Source organism: Gallus gallus, chromosome 4, assembly GCF_016699485.2.
Source record: "Gallus gallus isolate bGalGal1 chromosome 4, bGalGal1.mat.broiler.GRCg7b, whole genome shotgun sequence".
Lineage (NCBI taxonomy): Eukaryota > Metazoa > Chordata > Aves > Galliformes > Phasianidae > Gallus > Gallus gallus.
The window spans coordinates 11,196,326-11,208,354 of NC_052535.1; the positions used below are offsets into that span (position 1 = coordinate 11,196,326).

Consider the following 12,029-nt stretch of genomic DNA (forward strand, 5'->3'; position numbering starts at 1 on the left):
TTCCCATACTACAGGATTTATTGTTTCATGAATGCATTGTATCGAGATCACATGCATCTGGGAAAACACCACCAAGCAGAATCAATCTCTCCAGGGCAGCAAGCCTCTTGGTACCATTAGTGGAGCTTCAGGAGGATTCAGAGCCAGCAGACCTACCTGATTTCAGCACACGTGGAAATTTTCTCTGAAGTTTCCCTTAAGGTTGTGGTTGTTGGGCTCTTACTGCCTATTTCAGTGCTGCAAGAGAAAACAAGGAAAGCAGCTGTCTTTCTGGAACAAACCAGCTCCCCCTTGCAGCTGGCCAAGATTATCTTGTGCAGAAGTGTTCCTTTCAGCAAATAAACAAACTTTAAAACAAACATCACTGCTTTCAGTACATTCACTTTAGAAGTAGTCTTATCAGAACCAACTTTGAAATGAAAAACACCAGTTACTGCCATGAACATCTACAGTCTGCCGATGATACACAGGGGAAAAAAGCCAAACAAACCAACTGCAAACAAACAATGCAGTTTGCAGTACTGTGGAAAAACATTTTAACTTTTTTTTTTTTTATATACTATATTCTGAATTCAATCAAACAGACAAAGTTGAAGGCGACTGAAAGTTATTCCACCACACATTTAGCAAGAAGGAGTTTGGTAGTTCTTTTCCTCAGGTTTTGAGCACTTGTATCAAAATGTCAAATTCTTTGTAGATTCACACAGCTGTTTTAAAAGTCTTCCATGTATAAGGCTGACAAATTGGCTTCATTTCACCTCCTGGAGGTGTGACAACAGAAGTCTCTGACTCCAAGCTACGCATGTGCTGATACAGCACCAAAAGATGTCCAAGGCATCCTGGCTGTGCTGTAACACTCACCTGGTGGGCGACACTGCTGTTGTCTTTGGTGCATTCCAGGAAGGCCCAACCGTGGGTTTTTTTAGCCCATTGGTACTGACAGAACAAAAACAAACAAGCCCCACAAGTAACAAAGCATTAAAAACAGAATACCTTTTAGTTGCCATCCTGCTTGCTGGCCCACAGCTCTTGTGTCTGCCTCATAGGTAGTTAGAGGACAAATCCTGCTGTGTAAGGACTCGCACACAGCTGTCCTTGAGCACTGTTGCACTGATGCGACCAATATTTGCCATTTTGCTGAAATGCTCAGTCTAAGAACTGACTTTTCCTGTCTAGCACACTTGGGACTACTTCTGTCCCCAGTGTTTGAGCTTGAATCAAAAAACAGTTTTCACAAATGTATAGATTAAAGTTCAGTGCATTTACAAAATTGCTTTAACTTTACATGCATAAATGTGAGGAAGGTTGGGTAAGTGCATCTCATCCCTGCCTCAAACCACAATGGTACAAAATTACCACTAAAATTCATGAGGCAGCTCCTTCACCCTGAAAACAAAGCACTACAGGCTGAAAGGCCTCATCTATTGGACTCCCTGCTGGGCCCACTAAGGACCAGAGTGGCAGAGAAGCTAATAGTGCTGCTGCTTGGCTTCAAGCCACCCTTCATAGCACGAATAGAAAGCTTAATCCCAAATTAAATGAATCTGCTTGAAAACAGAAGAATATTTTCCTTCCTAGGACAAACATTTCCACCTCTATATGGGTCTCAGTCCCACACATCAGTGGCTTCTGACCAGTGTGGACTAAGAGAGAATATTACTGCTGCTTCCTTACATCAAAGACAGCTTATCCCCAGGTCTTTCATACCACTGTAGGAATGCCTCAGTCTGCCTGCCTCCAGTAGCCTGTGGTAGGGGCTGGAAGCTTGAAATGAGGCTAACTTTTACCATGAAAGCAAAGATCAATTTAAAGATAATGAACTTCTCAAACCTCCCAAGTCACACCTATCTGTTGCTATCAAAGTAGGATAATTAAATCTAAAGTCTAACAAAAGCAGAGAGCTGGCTCAGGGGACTGGAAATAATGAGATATTGAGTACTTCATGTCTAGGTGATGGGGTCAGTTCACACAGCCAAGTCTGCTAGTACAAGAAAATCATTACTATCTGATGGCTCCTTGATGGGTAGGTGAGCTCATCTAAACCTGTCCTGACTCTTCCTGTGCACTGTCTCTCCAGAACTGCTGTCGGGCTTATTCCTGTGGCATATGAGCACCTCGCGAAGACAGGGCTGACTGCTGTGGTGTGTGATCAGGAGAGGGGCTCAGTGGCAAGTTTATATCTTGCAACACACTATAGCTTATGCTACTATTTTTCCTTTTCAATTGTTCTCTTTCTGCAAGAAAGAGGCAACAAGGGTTTCATGAGAAGTCTTCTGAAAAACCTCCATCCCTGCTACCTTCCAAATGGAAAGATGGAAAGTCATTGTACCCAAAAATCAAAGACAATCACCACAGTTCTCCAGAATGAGGTCAATACCTGTTGTCATCTACTGTAAACTTGCACGAATCAGACACAGTCGGATTCCTCCTCTGCTGCCCTTCTTCTTCTATCTCAATTCTTCCAGACAGAGGGGGGAGATGAAAGTGAAAAATATTACATATATCACAACTTCCCATTCTCCACTGTTAGCTAATCCAGGCAGTTTACTTTAGCTTTCCCTTAAGCTATGTTTTCTCTGTTTCCCTCAGAGGTACAGTTTTCCTGTCCTTTGTGCTCCGTGCTGTTATTGGTGAGCATCTCAAATGGCTGAATGAAGTAAGACCTGAAGCCAAAATCAGTAGCATTTTTCTGTCACAGTCACTTTACAAATAGCATCAGCTGAATGTTTAAGTTCCAGAAAATGGCTTAGATATCATTTCCTTATGGTACCAAGTGCTTCAGAATTTAAACACCTGAAGAATATTGGCACTGCTGGTTGGAACCAGACTTCTCTGGAAGAAGAAAGGCAGTGAATGAATCAGTACAATCCCTCCTCATTTCAGGTTGCCCATAAACCAAAGTATCATCACATATTCTCATCATTCATAACAATGTGAACTCTTAAAATCCAGTGTGATTCATTCCTAAGCATCCTTTTTACAGGAACTGTCCCTCCTCTGCTTTGAAACACATTGGCATCTCCCATCCCAGCATTTAACAGCAACCCTGGCATAGCACAGACACACAGCCCCAGCGGTATTGCTAGAGCAGGGGTCAGTGACCTACCTCTTGGCAAACAAGGGTGGGAACTCTTGTGTTGGGCTTCTGTAAGGGAAGCATAAAGGCAATGGTTAGAAGTTTGGAGGGAAAGACGCACCTTAGGCAGGAGTAGTTCCCGAGTGGTCACTGATCCATATGGCGCAAAGCACTAAGCACCAATTGGGCAGAGCTGACAGTGAGTGGATATGCAAATTACAGAACAGAGGAAATAAAAATAGGAAGAGCAGCAATTTGTAACAGGCAAAGTGTATAAGTTTTCCCAAAGTGCCTTTATGATTTTACACCTTCCTGATTTTGCTTTTCTTCCTGCACGCAAGCCTGCCTCTCTCCACACCACACAATACTTGATGCACCAGAAAAAATAGCAGCCAGTTCAAACTCCCTCAGTGTCCTTATAAATCCTATCCAGGCACTCCTCCCATTCTCAGCACAGTCAAATGCTTCTGGCACATCCCCTCCCTGCTTCCTCCCACACTACCAACCTCCTGGTGCCTCGTTCCATCACACTGAGTTAGGTCAGAAGGAAGAGGATCTACAGTGAAAGCAAGCTGCAAAAAAAAAGTCACTAGCACAGTTCCTCAGAGATCAGAGGCCTTGGAAATCTGTTTATTTCCTCCCAGAAAAGAGAAGGACAACACAGCCTCAAACAGCAGCTCCCAGACATCATTCACGCTATTGTTATATTAGTTAGGGTTTTTGGTGTTGTTTTGTTTTCTGCCAAAAAGAATTATTTTGAAGCTGAAATTCAGATCAGGATTTTGTAAATCTAAGTGTCACTCAGGCATAACATAAAGGCAAAATGTATCAAAAAGAAAATCCAATTTGGATGCAGTTTCTACTGATGGGCTGTATTTGTTCTAATCTCCCCCTGCCTTGCAACTACTTCCTGCAGTGAAACTAGAGAGACCAGTATTAGAAAGTGACTGACAACCTGGGTCTTAATTGTGGGTCCCAGAGAATTAGAGTTTCACAGTTTTTTCTCCTGATGAAATTTTATTCCTGTCAGTAGGGGAGTCTTCTCAAGATTCCTAGAAGACTTCCCCAGTTCTTCAGAAACTTGCAAATAACCTTGGTACTTCTAGAAGGAGAGCAGCAAAGTTTTCTCCACTTGCTTGGGAGATACCCAAAATCTTCAGTGAGTCTTTAGATCAGACTGCCACCGTCATCAAACCACTGCCAGTAGCCTCTTCCCTGCCTCTTGCCCCATACTTCCATGAGGAAAACTCACCCACTGCTTTTCTTGGCTGCTGAGAGGACGTAAGCACGTTCCCTGCTGGCAGTGCGCCTCAGGACACTGTTGGCCGCCTCTGTCCTGGAAGGGAAGGAAAATGTCACATTCTGCTCGTGCTGTTAGGGACTTCTGGGTGCAGCCTTGAGAGGCAATAGACCAACAACCCAGTGGAGACTTGTCCTAAACCTGACAGAACTCCCATGGCTCTGAAAATCTCCTGAAACTCAGCCAGGCCAAAGAGAAGAAACAGTATATTAACTTATTCTCTAGCATCAATGTTTCTCTTCATATTGGGCCATAGCACTTTCTCATGGATGTAACACGTCAGGCAAAAAAAAATTCCTTCTCTACCAGGAGGACAGAGAGCACTCTCCTTCTGAAGACCTGGACTGTTCTGATGTTGCATACTGTGGGACAAAAATGGGATACCAGCTTTGTGACTGATACGCTATGTAGACTGCACGTGTTAATGCAAACACCAGTACCACCAAATGTATCAAGGGGGAAAGCCCAAAATGAAAGGATTTTTACTGGTTTATCACCACTCGTCAGATTACCAAGCTTCACTGTAAAAGTCTTGTATCTGAGAAAAAGCATCTTTAGAAACAAAACAAACCAATGCAGATCTGCCACAGGAACAAAACATATCCCACTCCTTGTGTGAGAACAAGACTCTCATCTAGATCTGGACTTAGATACAAGTCCCCAGGTGGCCCAGTCATGTGTAGACAGCAGGAGGAGGACTCCTCCCTTTACTTCCAGGCTATTTGTGCATCTCTATCCTTTCACATAGACACTATGGAGCTGATGGATTCCACAACCCATTTCCAGCTACCAAATTAATTGGGGTATGCTGTCAGGTTGAATCACGTCAGTCTTTTAATTATATTTTGTTGGGAGTGCAGTCGCCTGTGGGCATTGATGTGCTCTGTGTAGAAATATCTGCTTATTATTTTATTGCAATCAGCCCTAATGGCTTAGCTATAATCATCATTGAACTGAACCTCCCATTAAAGAACAGTTAATCTGAAGTAAGTCCACTTGTCACTGCCCCTTGCAAGAAAAAGGTGGTTACCTGGAAGGCATACCTCTTTTTATGTTCATCTGGACTAAAAGGCACATCCTCCTCATCCAAGTCCACTGATTTTTGTTTGACATTATAGGGAGCTCTGAAATAGGAAAGGAAGAGGAGAGCCAGAGTAAGGAAATTGCCTGTGTAGAATGTTGCAGCACAAGGGAAAAAAAAAACAACACTCAAGGTAAATCCAAGGGCAGGGTATGTGGAAACAGGTTCAGGCCCTGGAAATGTTGCATATGAGTTGGAGGACACTTGTATTTTTCAGCTGAATAAGGGTACACATGTCCTCATAGGATTTTGTTTTATTAGTGGAAAGGTTTTAAGACTAGAGGGTTTTAAGATTACAGGTTGATAAATGCTCAGCTGCATTTCAGGGTACAGCCATAGTCCCTGATGTTAAATGTTGTTAATGAAATGTCATGAGTGCTGTTCTGCCATGAGGCTCCTCCTTTCAGCTGGTTTCATAAAAGCCAGCAATGCTGCAAAGCTAGTCCTGAGGTTCTACCCTTCAGTTTCTTCCTCAATTACTACTAAGTGGTAAAATTTCCTCTATATAGAGAGCACTACCAGGTCAAGGAACACCTTACAGCCCACACAGGCCTGGAGGTAACACTGTAAAATGCTTAAGTTTCCAGTGATAGCTCTCTACACAGCACTCAGATGATGAAGCGGGTGGCTTTGTTGCTGAGGCTAAGGTACTGCAAAGCCTGCACATGGGCAGAAGTCACTGTTCTTCTTTGCACACTCACAATTTCTTGTAATCCTCAGTTGTCATCCTGTAGCCAGAAGAGTGGCATGAACTGGGTCCCTTCACGGCAGTGCTGCTGATGGCACAAATCACAATGGTTAACATGACCCTTCTGAGCTCTCATCTCTTTCACCCTCTCCCCATGCTCCGCAAGATGAAAAAAAACAGAGTGATCCTAAGTATCCACCCTCTGAATTTAGAGGCAGAATTCTTTCCATGGTCTTGGATTAGGATTTGAAGTCTATTCTGATTTTCCAGGGCCAGTGAGTTGTCAAAGCCAGTATGGGTATACTCTTCTGTGAGATGATGCTACTCTATCCCAGGATTAGCAAGGGAGAAAGAGGAAAGACACTTTGCAGCATCATTCTTCTCCCCAGCTGAAACAAAACAGGGGGAAAAGGGGAATTCAACAAGTCTTATCTGATATGCAACAAACATCTGTCCAGATCAGAGCCGTGCTTAGATCTTTCTGCACTAAAATGTAAGTACCTCTCAAGAAACAGGTTTCAAAAAAAAGAAAAAAAACAAAACAAAAACCAAAACACCTTAAAGCATCAAAATGAATGTCACAGCCTTGAAAGGCTTCTTTGTGATTTATACCCCACCCAAACCTATTTGCCAAATTAAATCCAAATCCATGAGTAGTTTCACAGTCAACTGCTATCCTATGCTTTGGTGGGGGAAATGCAGAGTTTGATGTCTTGTCTTCTTTCTGAGTTCTGAGTAGAGCCCTGTCTTTCAGCATTATATAGTGATTTAAAGAAGCTCACTGGAAGCCCACAAGCACCAGCCAAAGTAAAAGGGTCACTCACTCAAAATATATACAATATTTAGAAGTTCGTTTTCATTAAGAATTGGAAGATATACATACTTTTTCTGTGCCGCCTTAGAAGATGGAGAATTTGGCACGGAAGGAGTCTTATCGATGGTTTTTGTGAACACTCCCCTGGTGAGAAGAGAGACATACTAAAATTGTTTTTCAGGGAAGAGTTTGAAGCTAAGATAATGAGACACGCAGCCACTCTTAAGCCTAATAGCATCTACATGTTCTGTTGGCTCAGGATATCAAAAATTGTAAGATGCTTTCCTGGGAGAGTCATCCTGAGAGAAGTCCCATCTTCCTACCCTGTGGCTTTACACAACACAGTAAAATCAGCTTTCACACACACTTGAGTGTGTGTGCATCACAGCACTTGCCAACCTGTTTAGGATAAGTGGGGCATTAGGGTCTCTGAATACAACAAGCTACACGTCAGAGAAGCTGAAGCGCACAAGTCCCATCAGTAGCAATGCTCTGATCCTGATGAACATTATGGAAAATTTTTTCAGCATGATCATCTTCCTATGTGTGATCATTATATCATACAGAACAGATCTCATTTTCTGTTAACATCACCATCAAATTACCTGTTAACAAAACATCCAGGACTATCTCTTCATCACAGAATGCTCATCTGTGAGCATTACAGTGTTCCTAACTGGCAGAAGAGACCAAGAGATCATAGTATTTTTCACATTTGCTGCTCCCGATATAGTTCTCCTTTCCCTCCACCCCAAGTGCTTCTTGCCACTCTGTATACCAACCTGATGAGGTAACCGGATTGAGGCTTGGGGGCAGGAGATCTGTGCAAAGAACAGACATCAGTGAATAAAGAAACATCTGGAAAAGCAGCACCAGTATAAAAGAGAAATGTCCACATGGCTGTCAAGCCAAAATCTAGCCAAATGGACCTTGGGTGATGACTTAACTACTGCACCAAACTGACCTTGGAAGGATTCTTTAAAAAAATGAATAACCTTCAGAACAAGATCTAAGAAAGAGAGGTAAAAAAGGAAATTTTAAAATTAGCCAATTAAATTTAGTCATGCTGACAGTTTTCTGGCTCAAAATTAAGTCCTCAAATTGATTTCACAGAGAGAGAAAAACAAAGTGCAGATTCTAGCTGCTTCATCACAGCTTCATACTAACTTCTCTGTCTATCTGTCCTCAGAAGTTGAGTGCAGCATATTCCAGGGGAGCTAAAGTAAAGGGCTACCAACAGGCAGGGATCTGGCCCCTTCCAGGATCAGGATCAGGACGGAAGGAAATGTCCCTGAAACTTGATTCAAGCTGACTTGAAGAAGTCTACCTGAGATCAAGGTGGGAACCAAGATGAGCCTCAAGGACCTAGTTCCACCACATAAGGCACAGACAGGCTCCTTCCATCCCTGCCCAAATGCAATCCCCCTTCTTTTCCTGCCTGTCCATGTGCCCTCAGGAAAATACAGATGCAAGGTAGCTCAGCAGGTCTCTGGTCTAACCCACTCCAAGCAGGTTCAGCCATAAGGTCAGAGCTTAGCAGGAAGGCAAGTTTACACTGCAGATCACCACATGCTTAAAGTGACTGCCAAGTTCAAATTTATCCCATTGCCTTCAGACACAGAAATGCAAACTCACTGCAGGCTTAGCTTAGCTCTGGAGCTCACTGGATGGGCAAGCTAAAGGATGATGAATGCTAAACATAGCCCCAAGCTCTTGTTTCTGCAGTGTCCTCAGAGCAGGCACCAGCAGTCTGTAGCCCATCTCAGCCACATTGCCTAGTGGCTCCCTGTGCAATGAGCTTTGATTTAAAGCTTCTAGCACAGCAAAAGGGCAGTGTTATAAGCTCCTGTGTTCCTTAAAAGTCCTCATGATCTGGACCTGAAGCAAATTCAGTTTCATTAGAGGAACCTTCTGGCTTAGAGCATACAGATGTTGCTCCAGTACAGTAGATGTGCACCATTAAGCTTTGGGATCATGGCCTTGAAAGCGTCCATTCCTCTACAGTGAAGATACTGATCCATCCAGTCTCACATCTCTCCATCTAGACTTTGCAGGACCTAAGCTATGCCCTGTACAAGGTGATGGTTAGTGAGACATCATACTGAACAATGTAGGCTCTCCTCAAGAACTGTTTTTTCAACACAATCATAGAAGTGAGTGGGTTAGAGTAAGAAGAACAGGTGAAAACATGCACTGAAGTAGTGAGACAAAGAGGAAGCAATGGGATGGGTCCTTCAAATTACCTGTCACTCTGGAGAGCAGTAGGTGCTGAGCCTGTGGATCCCCCACCAGTTCGCCCAGATCTGAGTAGAGAAGAAACAATCACATAGTTAACTCCTGCTCTTGCTGAACTACCTCGTCAAATGTGGCAATGATGCTTCTTGAGAGAGCTGCCAAGAGAAAGCTGTATGGAGCTTGATTTTACTTCCAACTGAAGAGATCCTGACGAAGATTGTTACCATCCTTGGTGCAGGGATGGCTGCATGTCCCATGAGCTGCAGGGCGAGATGCAGACCTGACTGATTTACATCCCTTAAAAACCTCCTCCCATCAAGGTCTGCCTTTTTGCTCGTCACTCCAGAGGTGGTGAAACGAAATCTGGCCTAAGAAACTTTGAGTTCTCCTGAGACTTCAAATCTGCATGTGCTGTTGGATTCATAGCTCCCAGCTGTGAATTCCCATTTCTCAGTGCTTCTCTCCAATCTGTACCAAAATGAAACAGGAGCACTGCTTCCTTGGGCAGTGCCATTTCTTGACATCACAGGAACCCCAAAACGAGCTAGCTCAACATGTGTTTCTCCTCAAGCTAGAGCTCTTAAGGGATGCTGATGAAGGAAAGGGAGAAGAAAAGCATTCCTTAGTGACGGCACTTACAGTGGGCTGCTCTTCTTTTCATCCTCAGAGTCCGAATTCTGGTGGTGAATCCAGCTCTTATCACTCTTCAGGGTGGTGCGAACCTTCATCTGCTTAATGATCCTCCTGCGGTCTTCATCTGTGGGTGTAATCACACGATCTAGGAGAGGCAGAGGAAGGAGAGAGGAGAAGGGCTGTTGAGAAGGAGCAAAACTTCAGTGTCAGCAGGTGAGCTGCTGGCAAACCTTAGACAGCAGAGAGCACGGGTCCCCTATCAGTCAGAGGTGCAAACACTTTATGAGCATTTTGCTACTTCCTATGAAAGATGAAAACAAGCTGTCATCCAAAATTCAGGATCAATTTACCCCAGCTCCACTGATGCGTCACCTCTTCTACAGAGACTCGTACAGTTTTTCTATCCTTCTTTCTGGGGACTGTTTAACATTAATGAGTTATTTTCTTCCAGGGAAACCAAAGACATTCAGTGGGTGGTCTAATCACATATTTACAAGGCAGTGCATTTCCTCTGGCATTTCCCATCAGATCAGCTCTAGCAAAGAGCATTTTTTTGGTTTGTGGGAGAGGATGATAAGTCTGGAGCGTGAAACTGAGCCAATGGCTGGGGGACAAGCCATAAAATACATAAACTCAGCTTTCTTTGGTGTCCTGTCAGAGAATGTCAGAGAATGTCTTATTAAATGAAAACAACAACAACAAACACAACAGTAGTGACAACAAGGAAAACATTTTAACTGGGAAATTCCCCATCTAGCACTTTCTTCTGAGGAAAAGCAGTTTTTCCGTAGGGAAATTATAGGAGAAGACCAGATAAGAAAATTCCTTTTCTGTGTATTTCTGGTTATCTTGCATCCTTTGCCACTTTGGAAATGACTGCTAAGTGTTGAAAACACCAGGCCTGCACTCCTCATAGAACTTGACCAATATAGCTCAGATGTTTTGAGACAATATCAAGTTGTTGCAGCTTTACAACTAAATTTGTATCAGCCCAGACAAGGACACTGCTTGTCTGTATACTCTTAGCCTTTGGCAAACATGAAATAATTTAATTTAGCTACCAGGAAAGAAGGGTCAGCTAGGTCTCAGGATCTTGTGCTCATGGTAGGCTAAAAGGCTGCACAGAAATGGTTATCACTGGTCAGGTGACATGCAGTAAATTGTTTAACCATTGATACATGAGCATGTGCTTCAAAACTGCTATGTCACAGAGATGCGGTGGTTGATTTTTTTTGGAGAAGCATTCACACCAGATTTCAATTAAGGAAAACAGTTATACCAATGAAGGCAATATCCTTTCTTATGTGGAATTAGCAGGAGCAAAGACACCGATATACAGAGCCATATCCAGACAGTGTGGGGACCAGCAGTAACACTCTTTGTGTGGAACATCTGAAAAAGGAAGGACTGCTTTTCTTAGTACTGAAATTTCAAAGTCTACTGTACCATGGAAATAAACAAGGCACTTCCACTCTTCTATTCACTGTTTCAGGTTATCTGTGGATTTGGAAGTGTTGTCTTCTCTACTGACACCTAAAAGTCCAGTAACTATCTGTCACTTAAAAAGTAAATCTCAAGATCTGCTGCAGATTTCTGTGGCCTGGGCATATTCCTGGGTGAAAACAGAGTAACTTGTAGCTTTGTGAGAATTTTCATGCTTCTTTGATAAGATATTATTAGGAGTGTATTACTAATACAGCAGAGGACAGATTCCCAACAGCTTGAGACAGGGAAAGGAATTACCTTTGCTGACACCCAGGGACATCATGGTTCTCAGAATTGCCTTCCCCCTTCAGTTACTGTTTGAAGACAGCAGGCCTCTGGAAGAAATGCAAAGGGGGAAAAGCAGATTAGTAGTTCTCATATAAACAGCTTTGGAGTCATGCAGAAGAGGGAGCATCACAGCAGTCACAGCCACAGAGCCTAGAGGGTGGAAAGACCATGGCATACAAATCAGAGTTGCAACTTCTCCCCATGCCATGCACCTTCAGCATCAAGGATGGAGAAAAAAATCCAGTAGATGGGTACTCCCTACCAGTAAATGGAAAGATTGCTAACGATAAATGCATCCTTCCTGGTCTGGGAGGAAAGCAGAGGAGGAAACCTTAGCAAAGGTGTCTAAAGAGATTAAGGTGAAACAGCTCTTCTGGAATCTGTATAAGTAAGAGAAGCTGAGGATGTTTGGGTGAATCATGGCGTTTT

At 43.2% G+C, this 12,029-nt stretch overlaps 1 protein-coding gene across 23 annotated transcripts in view; it reads right to left on the reverse strand.

Moving 5' to 3' along the window:
* The window catches only part of ZNF185 (zinc finger protein 185 with LIM domain), a 48,954-nt gene that overhangs the window by 21,146 nt on the left and 15,779 nt on the right, over positions 1-12,029 (reverse strand). For 15 of the 23 annotated variants that reach the window (XM_040699257.2, XM_046940703.1, XM_040699265.2 and 12 more), the window contains exons 2-13: positions 11,571-11,647; positions 9,834-9,972; positions 9,203-9,262; positions 7,742-7,780; positions 7,029-7,103; positions 6,159-6,233; positions 5,420-5,500; positions 4,329-4,412; positions 3,107-3,145; positions 2,378-2,458; positions 862-936; positions 157-237 (exon numbers count right to left, since the gene is read on the reverse strand). In XM_040699257.2, coding sequence (XP_040555191.1) covers positions 157-237; positions 862-936; positions 2,378-2,458; positions 3,107-3,145; positions 4,329-4,412; positions 5,420-5,500; positions 6,159-6,233; positions 7,029-7,103; positions 7,742-7,780; positions 9,203-9,262; positions 9,834-9,972; positions 11,571-11,595 — 854 coding nt within the window. In that variant the 5' untranslated portion in view covers positions 11,596-11,647. The remainder of the gene's footprint in view (positions 1-156; positions 238-861; positions 937-2,377; positions 2,459-3,106; positions 3,146-4,328; positions 4,413-5,419; positions 5,501-6,158; positions 6,234-7,028; positions 7,104-7,741; positions 7,781-9,202; positions 9,263-9,833; positions 9,973-11,570; positions 11,648-12,029) is intronic. The other 8 variants (XM_040699267.2, XM_040699259.2, XM_040699266.2 and 5 more) reach the window with 2 other exon arrangements.